We start from the raw sequence: 21187 nt of genomic DNA, 5'->3' as shown, positions 1-21187 counted from the left end.
AGTATGGACTGCTCTTTGAATGTCATTAACCTTGAAAAACTTCTTTTCAAAGATAACTTCAGCATAGTTATTAGATTCCATTTTCAAAGTCAGGCAATATACATGTAATCTATGATGAAATGTTAAGAGCATGTTTGCATATCTAGTTAATTTTGAAATACAAAAAAGATGTTCGACTTTAATTCCAAAGGAAAAATCCCAAAACATGCACACAGATAGATTTAAAACCTTCCTCAACAATAAGTAAATCAATAAACAAAACAAAGAATTTCTTTTAAGTTCAACAGGAGAGCATATCTTATGAGAACTTCATAGGATGCTCTTATGAGAACTTCGTTGGGAAGTACACTGGTTACAAGATCTCTAAGCCCGCAGAGGCAGTTTCAATATCATCATAGCCACAAGGGAGTTCTGACAACCTTGATTGTAGTTCTTGTTACAGTGGCATTCACTGGTGCACTGATGTCAGTTGATAACAAAACCAATCAAAGTCGAGCGTAGTTGATAGGGATGGAATGTTAACTTGCTGCTTGATAGAAAGTTCGACATTTTATGGTGCTAATGAAAGTTACTACTTTCTTCACCAGTCTGGTTGCCATTGCAGAAACCTTGTACAAACCCACACTTACATGGTTGAGACAGCTCACCTTTGTCTTCAACTTAGTCTACCAACCCAAATTCAGGAGCGAAGCAAATTGTCAATTCCTGCGTGTTTGGGTATTTTATGTGAAACTCAACACTGATTGCCTTTTCTTCTCATTTCTGAAGAACCCAGACCCAGCAAAACAACTGATTGTCTAATATACATCAAGCAGCAAGCTAACACTTGAACACATTCTTTTGATGAACTGGAGAACTTGGAAAATTGTGGACTTTAGGTTGTTTGAGGAAATTTTATTTTGGTGACTCTGAAGAGAAGGTTTTTGTATACTTTAAGGCATCTAGTCTTTGACATTCGTAAAAAGGAGGTCATTTTATACTTTCAAATGAAGGACTCATTGATATTTCTGTGTTCCCATATTCATGGTCTGTCACAGGTAGAATTTCTTAAGTTAGATAAACATTTTCAGGAAAAGCTCTTTTTTTCATGAGTTAGGATCAGTGTAGCTATTTTTACATCTGTGTGCTGTTAAGCAAATTTGGTCTCATTTTTTTCCTCTGCTTTTTTGTGTTGATGTCCGCGCCTTGGCTTTGCTATGTCTTTGTGCTGTGGTCATGATTTTTTTTCAAACAACAAATGGCATTAAAAAAACAAAACCGCTGTGGCCTTGTATGGTCCTTTCGCACACTGACTAAAAATGGTTTTGTCTTTGAAAAAAATTAGTTCTTTAGTAACAGAACTTAGTACTAATGGAAAAAAAAATCATATATTAAAGTAATCTTCTCTAGGTGGAAGTTAGGTTGAGAATAGAACCATTGCTATAGTTTTGGGTAGTGTAAAATGTACACTGTATTCAAATTGTCATGTTTATTTGCCAGCTGTCCGTACAAAATCGAGAAGTAATATTGAAATATTTACATTTATATAAGTAATTTAGGATGGGGTGTGTTTTTTTAATGAACCCTGTGTCTTTAGAAGCAAACTCAACAGTGAAAGAATTTCACCATTGAAAGCTTCATTGAAGGTTTTCATTAGCAAAGGGAAAAGGGGAATTATCACACTGCTATGGAAATCAGAGACAGACAACGGCTAATGACCAACTGCATCTTTTTCACCAGCAGTATACCGTTTAGATATTGTAGAATTTGAATAATTAGAAATAGGTACACGTAGTGTTTTTATCGATCTCCTTAAAACCCAGGGGTTTGTTTGTAGTACTTTTATGAATTCAAACAGTTCCCTCCAATTGTCTTTTTCTCTCTCTCTCTCTTTCTCTTTCCCCATTTGTTTTGTGCGCTTCACATTTAACATACCCAGAATCCTGCATTGCCGGGACTCATTCCACCACCCAAGAAGGGGGTGGGGGCCATATCACACCTAGCAACACAGAGTGTGATTCAACACCACCCAACGATGTACCAGCCAGGTCTACCTTCATCAATGCAGATGAATGGGCAGCCGTCACATTATCTACCGCCACCAAGTGAGTTAAGCCTTCAAGTCTTATTTTTGGACCACTGATTGTTTATGATTTCTGATATTGGTTTCATTGTTTGCATTTTGTTCATTTCTTTGCTGAAGTACTTCTGGTCCTCTGGCTTTTTTGCTCTCTTGGCCTTTCTATGGTTGGATGCTGTGCTTCCTTTTAAAGTGAAGGTCTTGACAGCATGATTAAACCCCATCCAAAAGTCAACCAGCCCCCCCCCAAAAAAAATTTCTAGCTCACACAAAGACAAAATGCCCATAAACACAGTTTAGAAATGCCAGACCCCTAATACTTGCCTTTTTAGATATTTGTGGGAAATCTTGATCTGTATATCCCAGAATATCTTCATTTGACCAAAACCGTTGTCAAGGGAACACAAACTAGAATCAACCTTTACTAAGAATGTATTTGTGATTGGCTTAGCACTGCACCATAAGGCAGGTGCTAATTAATATCCGAAGGATCCCCAAGGACTGTCCCAATCATGTGTCTTGTCTCTACCCTTCAACAGTGCCACCCTTTCCCTTTTGTTTCTTGCTGTTTCTTTGTAAATTTCTCTTTTGAAACTCTCTCTTTTCCATTTTCCTGTCTGACCGATATTTCCACAATTTTTTGTGAGTTGCAAGGATGAGTTGCATCTGACATTGCACTGATAATTCTAAACATGATTTTGATTTTGAGAATGCTTTTGATTTTATTTTCCTTTTTGTCTTTAACTGCACTTGGCTTCCTTTCTCTCATATTACATCAATTGCAAAAGAATATTAAGCATTCCACTCTACACCACAAAGATGAAGGGCACTGTTTGCATGTAGTTCAATCCCCATCCAAAATTCCTATTATTCACAACCAAACAAAACTGTGCTGCAGCCCTGTGCTACATTCCATTTATTGGTTGCTCCTGACCATGAGTTGCATGTTAAAGACCCTGGAAACGAGACAGCCCAATCCATCTTGTCATTGACTGAAATACTTTCCTCTTTACATCTATGGTTATTCTGTACAGTCTCTGATTCGCTTGACCTTTTCAGACCTTGCCACAAGATCACTTGTACAAGTTCTTGTAGCCTTTGGTTTTTTTTTTTTCAAACAAAGCACACTTTTTAAAAGAATGCTATCTCCACTTCTCCGACTCTTTCCTACTTCAATAACTTGCAGTTGCTCTAACCTGAAAAATGCTTTCTAACGTCACTTAAAAGAAAGAGAAACGATGGAAATCAAAAATACCAAACCAACTGTCTTGTTTTTCCCAGAGGTGTCAGTGAATTGGCACTACCAAGGTTCAGGCAGCTGGGTTGCCCTTCCTGCTCAAACATGGCAGAAAGCTACTCCAGAAGGTGCCAATATTTGTGTTCTTCCCTCCTTCTTTCTGTCACTGTAACATTACATTTCACCGTAGAAACCGCTATTGCAATAACATTTGGTCTTTTCTCTCATGTAGTTTGCTGATAGATATGTGTACCACTCATCAAAACTCATCTTTGTGGAAGATGGAAAACAGATGAATAAACAAAGTGCACACATCACATTTACCTTAAATGGGGGGGTGTTAAAGCGGTTTGATACTTTCTGTGAATGAGCACCTTTTTCCAAGGAAGGTATTTGTACAAAATTTGCAGTTTTTTTAAAAAAACAGTTTTTATAGTAATGTGAAATTTCCATGCAGTATGGCATTACCCCGGCATGGAAAAGTCAAAATGCCATTCATTATTGACATAGTTATCTGATAGCCCTTTTGAAATTTGAAAGAGTTCTGACTACCCAAAAGGAAATGCCGTGAGGAAAATTAGTTTTGATGAGTACATGTGTATCTCAAGTTTGCTGTAGATTGCTGATAGAACTCATTGCTCTTATATGCAGATCTGAAATATCAAAATAACACCACTACTTCCCCTAAAAAATCAATCACGGACATTGGAAAACATAAAAATCTTCACTAAAGTTGCTGTGGAAAAAATCAGTTTCAGCAGAAAACAATTAACAGATTGTGCCATAAATCTCAGCACCCATTAATGTGTGGGGGTCTCTTGTTTTTTAGATGTGACAGTTATTTTCATCCCAGCACTGACCTCTGTTGTATTCATGGACCAGTTTTCCTGCCCATTTTTTTGGTTGAATTGCTTTATTACTGTAACCATTTTTACCGTTATATTTCTTCCTGTTACATGATGAATAGTCCCGGTTACATGCTGAGTACATCCACAGATACAAGAAAACACAAAGTAGTCATTCAGCAACAGGGACGCAAGAGTCGTGTTCACAGTTTAAATTTTTTTAGTCAGTGAGATTAATGACTGAAATGGTCACCAGTTGTGCCTTCAAAGGACCATCCTAAGAAAACTTAAATAATCCACATGTTTTATTGTCAGTGTTGCTTTGTGCTTTTATAATTTAGATGTACTCACTAATTTTGCATGTAGCTGGCATATTAACAGTTTTAATGTCTTGCTTCATTGGTTGCTGTTACCTTGCGGTGTTGCACCTGAATGTAAATTTGAACTTTTGCACCAACATGCACTTGCAAAAGTTGTAGCTCTGAGCAAGCTGTGTATGTTTTAATTAAAACAACCATTTTGATTTTATTTTCATATGTTACCATGATTCCACCCTTGTCTTCTGTTGTTTCTTTTTGCTGGCATAATCTCGGTGTGAGGTGGCTCTCCTAATAGCCGTAGGATATCAGTTTTTTCTCAAAAAGGAATGTTTTTCGGATGGCTAGTCACTTCTTTATAGTACAAAGACACACCATTCTGAGAGTGTAAAAACATGATTTTGGGGGGCAAGACTGTGAGTCACTTGTGGTTCAATAACATCATTCGTAGAATTTCAGCAGTGGAATTCAGTTTAGAAATAACTGTGTCAAATGTCCCCAGCACAGAGAACGGGAGACTATACATGTACAAAGTTTGGGCAAGGAACATGCACCTTGACTAATTCAACAGTATTGAGAAGTTCAATTCCCATCTTTGTCAGATTTTCTTTTTGATTGGTCCACATGTCTGGTTGAATTACTAAAGTTAGTTGAATGACCAAAAAGTGACAACAAAATTAATTTCATCCCATGAGCTCCTATTCACATATCAAAACTTTAAATTGTTATATACACCCAGTGTGATATTTTATTTATTGGAGAGGGGAATATGTCACCTCAGAGTACATCGTAAATCATTTAAAGTCTGTGGTTATGACTATCCATTGGTCTTATGTTCAATTTTTTTCTATCAGATCACCCACATTTTCATCAGTCCACATGCAGGTCCTTTCTATTTCAGCTCTATCCATATACTTCATTTCTTACTTCCAAGCACAACCACTTAAATTAATGGAATCTTCAAGACATGACAACTTCCGAACATCATTCTAATTTGTGGTTATTTTTTTTCTCCCCCTCTCTACCAACTCTCCCAATATCTGCCATTTGAAAATGCTTGTGTCTGCGCTGCGCTTGACAACCTTAAAACTATTCAACAAAAAACTGTGGCACGCTTCAATTCCCAAATCGCATGCAAACCAAATCAACAAAACCACCTGTCCACCACAACAACCAACCCCCTCCCACAAATATACCACTTCTCCATACCTTGTGCTTGGCTGGCTGGCTGGTTTCCATGATGATGTCTTGTTGCCATGATGATGTCTTGTTGCCATGGCAATGCAGTTCCCATGATGCCAACAGTGCCTCCTGGTGCCGCAGCTACTATGCCTTCTTTCTACACACACCAAGTTATGGCCCAGCAGGTAACTGTGCTGCTGTTGTTGTTTTTGCCTATTAAAACAAGAAGGGGAACACTTTGGAGCGTCTGATGTGTTTATGTGCTCGTCCCAGGAGAGATGCTGTCCTTACCATTAAATGTTCTGTAATGTAGGATTGATTGCACATCAGGAAATCTTTAGGTGCCTGAAGCTGTTGTACAAAAGAAGAAACTGAAAGATAAAATAAAATTTGGAGGGCAGGTGACAAAAATAGATCATAGAATTCAAAGCGCATTTCTTTTCCCCAAAGAAACTGGTAGTGAAAGAGTTTTGGAAACAGTCCAGCAAGTTTGTACAAATACATGCAAGTTGCACTATTCTGTGGTGTCATGTTAGTGAAAAGTGTTGTGCAGCAACTTTTTAAAGATACCAAGTTTAAAGAGAAAAATTTACTGTATAGGCAAAGATCACCCAACAACGAGCACATGAGCACAGCAGTTCCATTGGTTAAAGTGAATACTGATTAAATGTTTTAAAAAGTGAAGCAGTGAGTGATTTCAAACTAAGTAGCATAAATTTCGCCTGGGGTCTTTTGGTTTCTCTTGAAATATTCTGCATCCAAAAACTTGGTTTACTCACTGCAAAAATAAAACATGTACCCTGGAAACAGTATCCAGTAAAATGGAAGATATTAATACAGGCAATTTACAATAGTGCGCCTCCAAGAGTTTTCAAGGCACTGGCCAATCACAATGCGCCAAATCTGTCGACCCTTTGCAAATGCACATTGGGTCGACAAATTTCACGCATTGTGATTGGCCAACACGTTGCAAACTCTTGGAGGCACACTATTGTGAATCGCCCGTATTGTTGATACTGTTGTGACATACATCGCTGCATGTGAAGTTCAAACTTCCATCGTTTGGGTCAGTCGAGGGCAAAAACGAGGGGACTTTCAATTCCTGATATGTATTCACTTGAACTACTGTGCAGTTTACTGGCCCCTTGCATGTTAGCTGGTAGTCAATTTTTAAAAAAAGCAAAGATATGGCGGCTGAAAATGCTGTGAAAAATGACAAGTAAATCAAGAATTTTTTTTTTCAAATGCTGGCATGACGGGCTGCTAATGGTGTACATTTGCTTTTTTTTTAAGAACCAAAAAGGAGAAGGGCAATTCATGAGCTGAAAGTTACCGCCAGGGACACAAAAGCTTTTCAGAGAGTGGATGTTATTTTTGTAGATCCAGGCATTTGAAATCGCAAAGTGCTTTGGAAAAATTAAGACAGTGCAGCCGTTTCTGCAAACTAAGCATGAAAGTTCATTTTTTGCAGCATGCAGCTATCATATCATAGAACTATATACGCACATTGATTCACTTTACAGTGTCAAGATTTTTAATCCACATAAACATCCTAAGTTACTTATCATTCATTCTTAAGTTGTACTAAACACTACGAGATACAATACGAAGATATGCAGATTATGTAGTACATACTTCCAAAGTTATGTTGGATTCAACTGTCTACTGATCATATAGTAGTCAGGCAGCCATCTAAAACAAAAAATCCTAGTTGGGATCTGTGAAACAGCTGCAATGTTTTTAGAATAGACCTAAAACAGTGACGTCAAGCTTTGTTTACATGTTTGTTAAGCGTACTCACTGGATCTCATCCTATCTCTCTGCCATAGGAAAGGGCACAAGTAAACAAAGCGTGACATCATCAAGTCCTTACAGGTCTATCAGGTTCGTAAGTGACTTAGTCACAAAGGCAGACGCACCACGATTTGCAGGCTCCCATTGGACAATCCCTGAAGTTACGCGTTAATTTCCAGTGCCATGGTTCCAAGTAAACAGCGATCAGTGCATGTTGGTCTGTGTGCAGTACATGTGCAGTGGGCATGGTTTAAACTGAAGTGACGTCACACTTACGAACCAGATTGACTGTACCTTTTAACCAGAGCATAGTTACAGTTGAATGAAAACCACTTGTTATGATGGATGTTGTCTTCCTTTGTAGCAGTCTGCTGATACGATACCAGTGTGTCGTGATTTCAAGTCCGGTAGCTGCAAGAGGCCCAACTGTAGATATGCACACGTGACGGAAGGTAAGGCAGAAAGTGGCCATTTCAGCTGAAATCACTTCTGGTGTATACAGTGACACTTATTTCATGTTTTGTGTCAGAGTGAAGTATCCGCCCCGAGCTGAAGTGCACCCCCAGTCGGCGAAAGAAAGACAGGTGGTTACAAGCGGGTTCTTGCATGCGTTCTGGCTGTATGCAAGAACCATACATGCCGCAATAAATTAGTTAAGCTTACCCAGTGTGCTCCGCGTCAAACGTGCATATACTTGCGCGCCTCATGGCACACCTATACGAGGAGTACCAAAAACACGCCCTTTTTTGTTCCGCTCGGAGTGGATATCCTAATGTAGAGTTGGGTCAAGAGTTCTGTCACTTTTGCTACAAGGACTGTCCACTTGTCGATTTTTCTTGGGAAAGTTGAATGTCTTGTTAAACATTACAGAGCTTACAAATTTAGAAAAGTGGGAAATGCACAGAGTAAATTGTCATCGTAAATTGTAGTGATAGAAACGAAACTTCATGAAAATGGAAATAGCAGCTAGGTATAGATTGATGGTAGAAATTAATCACTTTTATTAATTGTGGATATCCTTTGTACAAATTTAGACTGCCAAAACCAATCCGATAGATTAATTCCCAGTATTTCCTCTTAGCACAACAAGAGGCTTTTTGTAAAAGCTATTATTCTTGTGTTTTCATTCTCCTAACTTCCCTCACTTGCTTCACAGACTACGTTGAAATCATAGATGGCAAGGTAACGCTATGCCGGTACGCGGCACAGAGCCGGTGTACGCGGCCCAAGTGTAAATTCTACCATCCTCCCACATCTGCCGCCCTGGCAGTTGTGGCGGCACCTGTCTCCATACCAGCTCTACCGGCACCTGTCGTCACATCAATTTGATTTTCGATAGAGCTTCCACACAAAACAAAACAAAGAAAAAAAAGAAAAACAGCAAGTGTTACTTGCGTCCCGCCGTGGATCATTCCAAAGAATCTTTTAAAAACGAAATGTTGAACAAGTGTCTAACATGATTTTTTTCCTCCTTTTTTTTTGTTTTATATTTCTATAATAATGTTATTGTTATTGTTAAACTTTACATATTAAGAAATTTTAGACAACTGGTACCGTTTTTCTAAAAGACGGCCACCGGTGAGTTCTTTTTACTTTTAGAGTAACTTTCTAGGTCTGATGAGGAACTTTGAACTACTAACTTTTAACTGACTTGAGTTAACCTCGAAGTGCAATGTGTTGTGTAAGTGGTAAGAAGACCAAACAAGGAAACAAACAAGTGTATGGTCTAGAGGCTGTGCCAGATGTTTACTCCAGTGGGGCACTTGATCACACTCAGTTCCCACATACTGCCAGACAGTTAAAACAAGAAGACAAACTCAAAGGGATCACCCCTTGGTGTTTGTTAAACACTATGTGTTGAATCTATACCAGGGTGGTTACAAAGCACCTTTGCGCAATCAGATGTTGTTATGGGGACAAAGTGTGTAACGATACGAAAGATTAATGAGGGTCAAGTGTTAATAGCTACCGACACGTCAAACGTGCATGTAAATTATTTCATCGTTTAAAGTCCAAGATTTTAACCCTGTGAAGGAGGGGCCTTAAAACTTTTAACTTTTGCAGCTGAGACAAAAGGCCTACAAGGCTAATTAAGTTTCATTTTGTTGTTGACATTGTATTGTTCACCAGAAAAAAAAAATTGTATCTAGTCAAACCCCTCCCCCCTTAAAAAAGAAATGCTGAGTTTTTAAAATGTGTTGCAGACAAAAAAAACCGGAAATGAAAGCTGGCATAATAATTATGTATTGAAAGAAGAGCAGTTGCTGATCAGCAGTTAGTGGCGCTGTGTGCTTTATTTTCATTCATTTATTTCAAATGGTGTAAGGCTTCCAAATTGTGGTCAGAGGTAAAAAAAAACCTTTGTCATCGTGGAACTGTTGGGTGAAAAATACATGACTTCTGGTATTTTCCATTATTGACAAACCATTCATGACATCATTTGCTTGAGAGAGTACACAGTGCACACATCTTACTAAGGAGACCAACTGTTTTAACCTGTTTATGCCAACAGAACTGCTTTGTATAAATGCCTTCTCATTGCGCATGGCAAGAGCAGGTGTAGCCAATCACATGCACTGTTGCTTGTCTTACGATGCTGGTGAATATTAAAAATGCTTGGTTTTCCCGTGGTTATTGGCATGACTTCAGTTGCTTTTGTTTCCCATAGTGAACCTTGCCGAGAAGCACATTATTCCTAATGGCACACAAACATTGCTAGTTTGAATGTTGGAGGGATAGTGATAGCCTTGAAAATGTGAGAACCTGCTTTTAAAAGTCACAAAATTTAGTTTTTGTTGGAATTAGCATCTTGAAAGTGAAATTGAAGAAATCACTGTGTACTTCAAAATCAGTATGTTGACCGTCAAACTTTGTCATTCACGTCCGACGTCAAACTAGCAACGTGATTCTAACATACATGCAGACCACTTGGGAATGCCTGGTGCATTGTTTTCATTATTTAGCTGTTGGCAGTGCAGCATACTCATAGTGCCTGGCTGGGATTTTGTGGAAGTAGTGGCACTATGCCAATTTCATTTTGATCAGGTCTCGTCAACACAAGAAGCCAGCAAGAAGTTGTGAGTCTTGAGTTTAATGTGTGGCAGCTGGGGCTTTTGTTCGTCTTTTTTCCATCTCCCACTTTTGGTTGTTTTTACGTGTGCTGTTATTTTCCTTTTTTGGGTTAACGTTGTTTGCTTTCCCTCCCTTCCCGAACAGACCAAGTAGAGATCATTGAGGGTAAAGTGACGCTGTGTCGTGATGCCATCAAGGGCAAATGTGCACGAGCCAATTGCAAATACTACCACAACTCCTCCAATGCCATCGCCACTGCCTCCGCTGTCAATGCTAGTTCCACCGTTGCTACGACAATGGTTGCTTCATGCTCTACTCTGGCTGTTGCTACCATGGCTGCTCAATAAAGCAAAGGAGACATATCCAAAAAAAAAAGGGGCTGTTCTCTCTTTGCCTGCCTGCCTGCCTGTTTTGCCTGCACAATCCCCCTCCCTCTTTTTGCTGGCGCTATATAATTAGGCCCCCTCACCACCCAGCTCGGAACCAGCCTCAGAAAATTCACTTTTTTTCCTGACTACTCTTGTATTATCTATATGCTTACATGTACATCTTAGTGTCTTTAACCATTTATATAGAGAGCATTTTTTGGTCCATTTCATTTTCTTGTACTGGTATCATTGAGTTTCTGATTACATTAAGCATATTTTTTTTTTGTATTGAGCTGGAGAGACTGTCCTGTTTGCACATCATGAATATCACGACATGCATATGCACATACACAACGGCAACGAACGGAGGGGGCTGAATTATGTACAGCCTGCATGAGGATGTCATTGTGCATAAGTTAAAAGAGAAAAATATCCACAAGGTTGGGATGGTTGCCGCTGTTGCTTATTTGTAAACATGGGAATGTACCTGAGTAATAATTGATGACTTCGAGAACCCTTACAAGGTAATGTGCCAAAACACAAGACGAAAGTTATTAAAATTTGATGCATGTAAATGTTGGAACTTTAACTGACGTATTTCAGAAAGTCAACTGATGACAAAAGATTTGTCAGGGTTTTTTTTTTTTTTTCAATTCTAGATTGCTTTTTATATCCTAAATGTACCTTGATGAAATCTTGCACATGAAACCTGTGAATGGGGAAAATACTTTGAGAAATATTCCAAAATACTTAATGGTGCTTTCTGTCTGCTTCAACTGAAATAAACATCACAACTTTTTACTGAGTTTTATGTGGGGCCCTCTACTTGCTGTTGTGTAGTAGTTACCGGTAGGTGTTGGAAGGTGTTAATATTTTTGCTTGAGTGTGGAAATACTTTTGAAGAAGCACCTTGTAAATACCATCTGAAACCTGTGGATATTTTTTGTGTTGATTTCATAGAGTCATGATCAGCTTACAAATTAGACAAAGAACGGTAGGTGTGAACGGATGATTGGAAGGGGAAAATTGGGGTGCGCTTACAGACAAATGCAGTGGATTGGCAATGTCAGAACACACACCCAGAACAAATCTCAAATAAAGGAATGTTACAAAAACATCCTTTTTCATGTAAGTGTAGAAACATTGCTTTGAATGATCTTATGCTAGAATCTTTTGCAGGATGACCAGCCTGATACAGTCCCTACCAATCTTCACTGCGTGAATGCGAAGGTTAACCCCTTTGCTTTTTTCCCCTATCCCAATTGTCTGATCAGTGAGGACAAAAAAAAAATGCTTTCTGGGCTGTTTTTCTTCTTGGTGGTTTATCTTCCCTTCCATCTTATATTAATGAATGCTTTATTAGTGGATGTGTTGATTTTATACCATTGCCGCTGGCTACATGAATGATCTGAACGCTCATTTTGCTTGAATGCATGCCATAATGCCGACGCTCTTATATGTTATTTGTCTGTACAGAGGGGTGCCACAGGGAAATGTTCACTACAGGTTGTTAGGCTGTTGTGGTTTTTTTTTCCTCTCTCTCTCTCAAGTGTTAATCAAGAGGTCTTGAAGAAATGATAATCATTCAAGTTGGCAAAACAAGCCATTGGTAGTTTGTGCAGCTGAAATGATAATGTACAGATCAGAAAGACAGTCATTGATAAGGTTGGGAAAAATGGGGTTTGAAGTGACTGGCAGCGTCTAGCAGTCTGTAGTACCAAGTGACACACTGTGTATAAGCCCTCCCGCCTTACAAGCCTGCTGCTTTGAGGTTGAATAATACTGTCACATGACATTCATGCAAAGACTTGACATGGAACTCAAATTTTTATCTTTAATTTCTTAAATTCCTTCTTTCAGTTCTGAAAGAAGGAAGGCAGATCACTGTAACTGATGTTTTGTTAGCTTTTTTGTTGTCATGTTTCTGTTCAGAGTTTGCTTTTTGTCAAATGCTATTTCTTTCTTTGATTTTTACCTCCTTGTAGCCCTGAATTTATAAGCAAAAAGCTTCAGTAAAAGCTGCAAAGTAGATCAGGAAATGTGAATGCTAAATGAGGTGTGAAGGGCTAAGCTTGAGACAAGGAGAATGGTCCTTATGAAATGTCAGTGGGAGAGAAATCAAAATTGTTGTAACTCTTAACAGATTTGCTGTTGAAACAGATCTGGTGGAAGATTTTTAGGGGTTACTGCTTCAACGCTTGTCATGCGAACATGCTTGACAAAAAAGTATAAATTATAAGGATTAATGGAGCTTAGCTCCCTAAAAGAGGAAAACTTACTCTATCTCTCTTTTAAATCGAGATGAATATATCCATCTCAAAGTTTAGTGATTTGTAGTTATATAAAAACCATATGACGTGTCGAGTCATGCCTATATAATGTACTTAAACATGTTTTTGTATATAAAGTGTGAGGTTAACAATACGTTTAGACAACTATCTTATTTTGGTTTTTGTCGGTCTTTTTGAGTAATGTCTTGATCAATGGTATTAATAGTCAGTATCAACGTAGTGTCTTTTACAAATCTTGGTGCCGTCTTCTTTTTGTTTTTGAAGGAAGAAAACAAGTGTGTGCCATTGTTTATTCAATTTTAGACAATAATTTGTAAAACATCTGACGAAAATACTAGGTGTGGTTAATTCTTATAATGTTATAACAATAAAGAATACAGGGTGCCGACAATCCTAACGTAACTGGACCTTTTTGCCAAAGTATTGTAAGATTATACAAAAATAGCAACAAGTGTTTCAAGATTACTTATACTAAAAAGTGTGTGTCTTTTTTGTACAAAAAAAATCACACACAAGAAACCAACAGTGTGTTAGGTACTAGCACATTAGCTATTTTGTTGGTTGTCATGGTGATGTAAAAAAGAAATACCAGGGTTTCCGCGTTTTCCTTTTTGTGAAAAACTCGGACATTTCACCAAAGATATACACTGGATTTTTGTAATGGTATCCATGTATTGCGAGCTAGAGCCTTCAAAAGTTGCTTTGTTACTAAAAGAAGAAAAAAAAGGAAAAAGAAAGAAAAAAGTCGCAACTCTATTAGCAGTGCCTGTACCAAAAAAAAAAAATCAGATTAAACGCTTGCGGTAAAAGATGGCAAAAAGTTAGTTAGATGTTGTCGGAAATTATTGTAGCCTGTTAAATGGTTATCTTCTGCTTTTTTATGTGTAAAAAAAGCAGTGATGCTTAATCTATATTAAAAAAATTGCTTCGTAGTGGTAATGAAAGCTTCGTGTACAAAAATATGGAGCAAAGCTGTAGGTGTTTTGTAATGCATTGTAAATGAACCCTGTTATTGTGCCAATAGTGAGAAGTGAAGGAAAATCATTTCTCCTGCCAAGCCAACCATTTGGGATCTACTTCACAAGGAAAAGAGACTTTTTTCCCCAGGGATGGTGTGACCTGTAAATGCTGTTGTGATTATCCATGTTGACATAATGAGCAGCGTTTGCTTGAAGACTGGTTTCTGCTTGTATTGAACATGTGCTGGTCACAGATAGCTTGGAACTGACACCTAAAACCGTCAACCATTTTTACTTTCCTTTGTTTGAAAACTAACATTGCTGCGCTTACAGCAACCTGCATCGCGCACGTGCATATCAAGATGGCTAATGTCTGGGACACTGTTCTTTGTCAATCTTGATTTTGAACTATCAGAGCAGGAAATATTAAATCAGAAATAGAAATCATTTCACGAATCCACAAAACTTACTTGAGCTCAAGGAATTACTGGAGATACTGTGTGTGTGTATTACAGTCACCTTTCAAATCCTTTTTCCCTTTTAGTCTGGGCAGACTTGGTAAATTTTGCTGGAAGTGTAAGGTAGACAGAGTCAACCTTTGTACATGTTGGATGAAAAGCTTTTAGGATGAAACTTACAGCTGTGAATAACTATATTGTGCATGTGATTATGTAGTTACGCAGTAAAAAGTGTTTTGAAACAACTCATAGCATTACGTAGAAACTAGAGAAATAACAAGAACAGAACCATTTCACAAGGAGAAGACTGAGTGGAAATCTTTCACTTGGCGTTTGCATTTTGAGTGTGAAAAGTTTCATTTTTTGTCACCTCGGTTTTCTTCAGAAAATTTTCTGAATACTTTTAAATGGAACTCTGACATTACAACATAGAAATATCCTATCACAGTTGCTGGTGAAAAACTGTACATTTTCAAACTAGAATTTTTGTTTTTACTTGTATGTGAAAGATACAGATTTTTGTACATTTTACCAACACAGAAGCGAAGACAAAATGTTTTTCAAATTCGTCTTCAATTGTCTACATTGCAAGTCTTGAGATTCATCATTTGTATGGGCAAACTTGTGAAATGGTTCTTTCATCTTCGACTTTTTTTTCAATCATGGTTGTTCATGATTTATAAATAGAATATATACAGTAGATGTTGTACATTACTTTTTTTTAAAGTACTACCAACTTTGAAAGATATTAACTGAAATGATCAGTTTTCTGAAATGAAATATTAAGAATAAGAATTTTTTGTCCATAGATGCAGTCTATTTTAAGTAAGATTCTTAATACTGTAAGTTTATATTCTTTTTAGAAAACGTTTTGAATTAAGTGTGTAAGTATTTTTTCTTTTTCATGTTTACTTCCATTCATGCATTGGTTTCCTCTCATATCTCATGGTTTGTACAAGGCCTGTCTGCATTTTATGGAGAGGCAATTACATTTTTTGTGATTTCATCAGATTTCTTTATTTGTTCTGTAAGATTTCCATTTTTCTCTTTTGTTAATAGTTTGATGACATGTATAAGTTTTGATGTTTTAATCTGAGAGATTTTCACCCAGTGATCGTAGTGTAAGTTTTTGTAGGTGTGCAACTCGGTGGCAGTTTCAGCTGGCTCTACTCCATAAAAATCCCTCGGAAAGTGAACGTTGGTCTACACAAAAGCAGTTATTTTAACCATTAACAATGGAATAAAAAAAATGAAAATTCCATGCGAAAATTATATCCATATTTCTCTTGTAAACTTAAAAGTTTTAGAAATAGTGCATAGCCCACTGATGGGATCCTTCTCTTATATGTGTTTTTGTTTTGAGGTGTTATTTTTGACTCATATTTTCAGGAATATCCGAGAAAACCAGCTGAAAGTGTCACATTTTAAAAAAAAAAAGTAAAGTTAGGGATTAGCCACGTAGCTTCACAATTATAAAGTTTAACATACGACACATACACAGATAGAAGTGGACTACTTGTTCAACAAAATGTGGAATTTGTTATGGGAAGAGGATCAGTTATGGGAGAGGACTTGGTGTTGTGTCGTTTTAGCTGTCAATTTGTGTGACTCTAAGTGGAGTAATTTTGTCAGAAATTGTGCTTGGAGTTTATTTCCCACATAAGCAAATTCCAAGTGCATTACTTTCTTGCCCTTATAATCAATATTGTGTGGAGTTTTCATACTGACTAACAATTTGAATTTACTTGGTTTAGCAACGCAGGAAGATGGTGTTGAGATAGGAATGCTGTCTGTGAGTGTATTCCTAGAACAGAAATGCAATAACAAACCGTCAAGAACAATTGATCAAATCAAGGCTTATTCTTATCAGTTTTTCATTATTTCGTTGAGGATTTCATCCCAAATTCAGAATCCATTAGAAATGATGATTGCCAAGCAGGTGCTTTGCCGCTTTGCCAAAAATGCTCTAATGCGTCTGCACCTATACTGTGCCCTGCGAAGCCAATTTTGCCAATTAGTGTTACCCTCATTTTCAGGAAGAGCACTCCTGTCTGAACTGAACCATATTATCAATATATTTTTAATTCTAGGAAGTAAGTTCACTCGTATGTTGCTGTTCGTATGTAGATAAGAACCTGGTACTTCAGAACGAACCAAAATGACATAAATGTGTATGTTGTGTCTCTTCCATTATCAGCAACATGTATGTGACTTGCTTTTCCCTAGGTGACTCTTAACAGTACTATATCTGTATGAAATATCCCAGCATTTTTGTGCCAGAATACCTGAAATGCAACCAAGGCTTACACTAAACCCTCCCCAATTTTCCGGCTTGGCTACAACAAATGTTTTTGAATTCTTTTTTTAGTGTAAAGGAAGTGTTTCTCTTGTTTCTTTAAATAATAATAATAATCAGAAATTGTAAACTCTAAAACGTTAAGGGAAAGGGATGACTTTGGAGAACAATTTTATTAATATATTGCAGTTTCGGAAGGAAAAGGAGGCAACAGTCGTGTTTGCTGTACAGTAAGACTGATTTGAATTTTTTTTTTTTACTTGACTTGGAATCTTTCTTTCAGCAAATAGTCTGGAGTGAATGCATCTGCAGGAAAAAAAAGAACATCATCAGGGGCAAGTAGAATCTGATCACACAACACCGAGAGGCTTAAGTTGAGATGGAGATTGGGATACTGTTGTAGTCTTTAGGAACAGGGTTTAGAATAACCTCATGCTTGAAAGTTTGATCTCATCTGATGCCTGACCGAGATCAGTGATCCAAAGGGTCTCCCTTTCCCTAAGCGTTAAGCATGCTCACTCACATAATTGACTCTGAAAGAGGAACCCAAAATAGCAGCAAGCAGCAGATTAAAAAGTATGTACAAATTAGTGTAATGAAAAAAAAATTATATATTGTATCAAGTGTTTAAAGGAACGGAATGGAATGGAATGAACCTGCTTTCCGGAAGCGTGTAACGTTTCCTGCTATGCTGCGTGCATGTCATGCTTGCTTGGAAAGAGAGGTGGTGCTTATATTACGACTCCACGTTGAATGTTTGCCAATTAACAAAACCAAGTAAATAAGAAATGCGCTTTGTCTTTGTTTGTCTTGCTGCTGTGGTCAAGTAATAAAAAATCAGTGCCACATTAAAGACACCTTATATTGGAGTATGGAAACTTGAAAGAAGGTGGTCATGCTTGTTCTTTTTTGGAGTGTTGAGTTGTATTGTTTGTGTTTGATAAGAGATTATTCAGAATGAACCAAGTCTAGAAAAGGGGGCTGGAGTAGTGAAACAGTTGTATTGGTTTAAATTTGGAAAACAATGGTTGAAAAGAGATACTAAGAGATTTTTATCTCGTAGTTATCTTGAGGTTACCAAAACGTAACTTTTATACTCACATACCGAACACTGGCATACTGTGAAAAGTGAGTGACAAATACCCTATTATCTGGTTCCTTTTGGGGGGGGGGAGGTAGGCCTTGAGGAGTAATGTGAAGATGAATTTGTTACAAAAGAAAATCTTACCAAAATGAAGCCTCAGTCGGCAGCCAACGGCTGTAGCTGTCCATCCTCGTACAATGTTCTTGCCCGTGATGAATACGCGACAGTATTCGCTTCAGTGGTTAAGAGAGTTGAGAGCAGCAGTCTCATGCAAAGGCCAAGAACAGAACTGTGTTTGTGAATATTTACGCCTGTCACTGCTCGCCGAACGTCTTGCGTTGGTTTTCCTGCATTTGGGTCACTTGGCTTCAGTGGCGCTCAAGCTGGAGTAAGCCTATGAACAAAGTAAAACACTATTTACTATGGGAAATGATCAACCAGGTGGCTTCAAATGGTCCTTGACTAGGCAAATGCCTAAGGCCAATAGCATTTTCCAATGTCTGCCATGTCTGCTGACTTTTCTGCTCGAAGTTCGAACAAAGAGAAACCTTCCATTTAAATTACATGTAGTATAAACCAACATAACAAAACTAACAGAAACTACGACCAACAGCCGACTTGGGGAACCAAGGAGCTTCAGAATAAGATGCAAGAATAAGTGTAACATGTAAAGGAAAAGTGGATGAATACTTACAGTTTTTGGAACAACATTTCCCTTCCGGTGGTAAAATATGGCCGACTGAAAAGTGCGCTTTATTATCATTCACGCACTTGTTTGTTGCGCGCATAATGAAGAAGCGCCGAACCACAAAGACAACTCCAATATTATCTCGCTTTAATGACTGTTGTGTGATTTTTCAGGTCAACAAATTTCTACAAAATCATACTTTGAAACTATAGCATTTGTAGCGAAAATGCGTAGTTTGGTATTCTTTAAGTGGTCAAGCATTCCAAATTAATACGGCACTATATTTTTGTCGCGCAGAAACACTGGCACAGTATTTTTGTCCGGCGAGGCGTGGAGGTTAATGACAACTGCAAATTTGAACGAACAACGCGAATATCGAGTGCAAAATCTTGAAAGAATGGAAGGGTGCAAAATGCTTCAAAACTGAGTGAAGCTTATGCTCCTCGGATATTCGCTGTGCGTATTGTTGTTTCGATATTTGGTGAATATGTCCATGGTAATTTTGTGACATTCCTTCATCATCAGGTTGTAATAGAAGTTAAGATATGGCCCGGAGAAGCAACGAAACTTTGTTGATGACATATCCGCTTACTCTATTTTTGTGGACAAAAGCTGACATCAAAATGTACAGTGCTTTTGTCTGGATACAATGACTAGAACAACCAGACTATGTGAGTAACGTCCTTCGTCGTAACGTCGGACATCCGGGAACTTCTGTACATTATTGAATCGCGCAAAGGGTAAAGTTGCCCCTTTGCCGCGCGTTAAACGTCAGTAGTGTTCATGCCGACCGCGAAAATGAAGATTTTTACAAAACTTATGGACTGTGCAATCATCCCGGAAGCTGCCCGCCCCCTATCGTTGACTGTTGAAAGTTTGTGGGATAAATTTTTGCCCCCAATTTTTTATTTGCATAAAAGAAAACAAGCCATCAAAAATTTAGAGGGCGCCCTTACACTTCGACGGGCGATAGTCAAGTAAATCTCCCTGAATGTTTTCACGCTGAGCTATTCGGAAAAATTTGATGAAAAAAATCATCATGAGGCAAATTCTAATAAAATTGCAACGTAGCCCATTGCAATTTGTTAATCTTCTTTTCGCTGATCCATTTGGAAAGATTTGAAAACAAATGATTTTGGGGGGCAAATTTTAATAAAACTGCAAGGTTAACCCCTTGCAGAATTTTTTAAATTTCACAAAATTTTCCCCCAAATTCGACTCTTAATTTTTCTGTTCAAACCATAAAATAACTGCCTCAAATTGCGAAATTTGTTCCATTTTCTTTCACTAAGCCTTTCCGAAAGTTTTGAAAACAATTTTTCCCCTGTGTTAACAAACCTGCAAAGTTAACCCCTTGCAGAATTTGTTAAGTTTCAACAATTTTGCCCTAACATTAAAATCTGATTTTTCCCATTTTAACCATAATATAATAAACTGAAATTGTGAAATTTGTTCAAATTTTCTTCTCTTAGCAATTTGAACAAAAATGATGACAACTCACTTTTTGGGCCAAATTTTAATGAAATTGCAAGGTTAACCCATTGCAGGATTTTTTTTATTTTTATCCATTGTACCTGATTGTAAATTCAAATTTTTTTCCAGTCATAAAATAATCACCTGAAGTCGTCAAATTTATTCTATTTTTCTTTCAATGGGCCATTTAGAAAGATTTGAAGACTATTCATTTTTTGCCAAATTTATTAAAATTCGAAGGTTAATAAAATTCCTTGCAAAATTTTAATTTCACACATTTTTCCCTTATTTCAAAACATCAATTTTTCCATTCAAACTATAAAATGCTCACCCGAAACTATCATACTTTGTTCAATCTTCCTTGACCTATCCATATAGAAAGATTTCAAACCAACCATTTTGGACCAAATCTTAATAAAATTCCACGGTTTTTAATTTTCCCCAAATTTTAGGATTTTAATTTTTCCTTTCAAACCATTAAATAATCACATGAAATTGTCAAATTTGTTCCATTTTCTTTCACTGAGCCATATGGAAAGATTTAAAGACAATTTATTATTTGGCCAAATTTTGATAAAATTGCAAGGTTAACCCCTTACAGAATTTGTAAATTTTTACCAATTTTACACAAAATTAAAATATGAATTTTTCCCATTTTAACCATAATATAATAACCTGAAATTGCAACATTTGTTCAATTTTTTCCTCCTAGCCATTGGAAAACATTTTGATGACAATTCATTTTTGGTCAAATTTTAATGAAATTGCAAGGTTAACCCATTGCAGGATTTTTTAATTTTTACCCATTGTCCCAAATGGTAAATTCTAATTTTTTCCATTCATATAATAATAACCTGAAATGGTCAAATTCGCTCCAGTTTCTTTCAATGAGCCACTGGGAAAGACTTGAAGATAATTCATTTTTTGCCAAATTGTAATAAAATTCCAAGGTGAACCCCTTGCAGAATTTTCAAATTTTCACACATTTTCCCCTTATTTTAAAACATGAATTTTTCCATTCAAACTATAAAATGCTCACCTGAAATCATAATTTGTTCAATCTT

At 37.3% G+C, this 21187-nt stretch overlaps 1 protein-coding gene and 1 long non-coding RNA gene across 22 annotated transcripts in view; one reads left to right on the top strand and one right to left on the bottom strand.

Annotated features, from left to right (window-relative positions):
* The window catches only part of LOC110981663 (muscleblind-like protein 3), a 158929-nt gene extending 141163 nt beyond the window's left edge, over window positions 1-17766 (top strand). For 16 of the 21 annotated variants that reach the window (XM_087145439.1, XM_087145425.1, XM_087145426.1 and 13 more), the window contains 5 exons: window positions 1919-2084; window positions 3341-3424; window positions 5746-5825; window positions 7799-7886; window positions 10651-17766. In XM_087145439.1, coding sequence (XP_087001565.1) covers window positions 1919-2084; window positions 3341-3424; window positions 5746-5825; window positions 7799-7886; window positions 10651-10853 — 621 coding nt within the window. In that variant the 3' untranslated portion in view covers window positions 10854-17766. Of the gene's footprint in view, window positions 1-1918; window positions 2085-3340; window positions 3425-5745; window positions 5826-7798; window positions 7887-8590; window positions 9713-10650 lie in introns of those variants that run through there. The other 5 variants (XM_087145424.1, XM_022239407.2, XM_022239406.2 and 2 more) reach the window with 5 other exon arrangements.
* LOC147796886 (uncharacterized) lies at window positions 1861-19221 on the bottom strand. The gene is made up of 3 exons (XR_015427619.1): window positions 18657-19221; window positions 18107-18356; window positions 1861-5853 (listed from the first exon to the last, which is right to left on the bottom strand). It is a non-coding gene; the product is annotated as an uncharacterized LOC147796886 (long non-coding RNA).
* Window positions 19222-21187: the final 1966 nt, after the last annotated feature.

The sequence above is a fragment of the Acanthaster planci genome, linkage group LG14 (genome assembly GCF_054643075.1).
Source record: "Acanthaster planci isolate LZ-2023a linkage group LG14, COTS_SCS, whole genome shotgun sequence".
Taxonomy (NCBI): Eukaryota; Metazoa; Echinodermata; class Asteroidea; order Valvatida; family Acanthasteridae; genus Acanthaster; species Acanthaster planci.
This window is presented reverse-complemented; position numbering and strand designations above follow the sequence as displayed.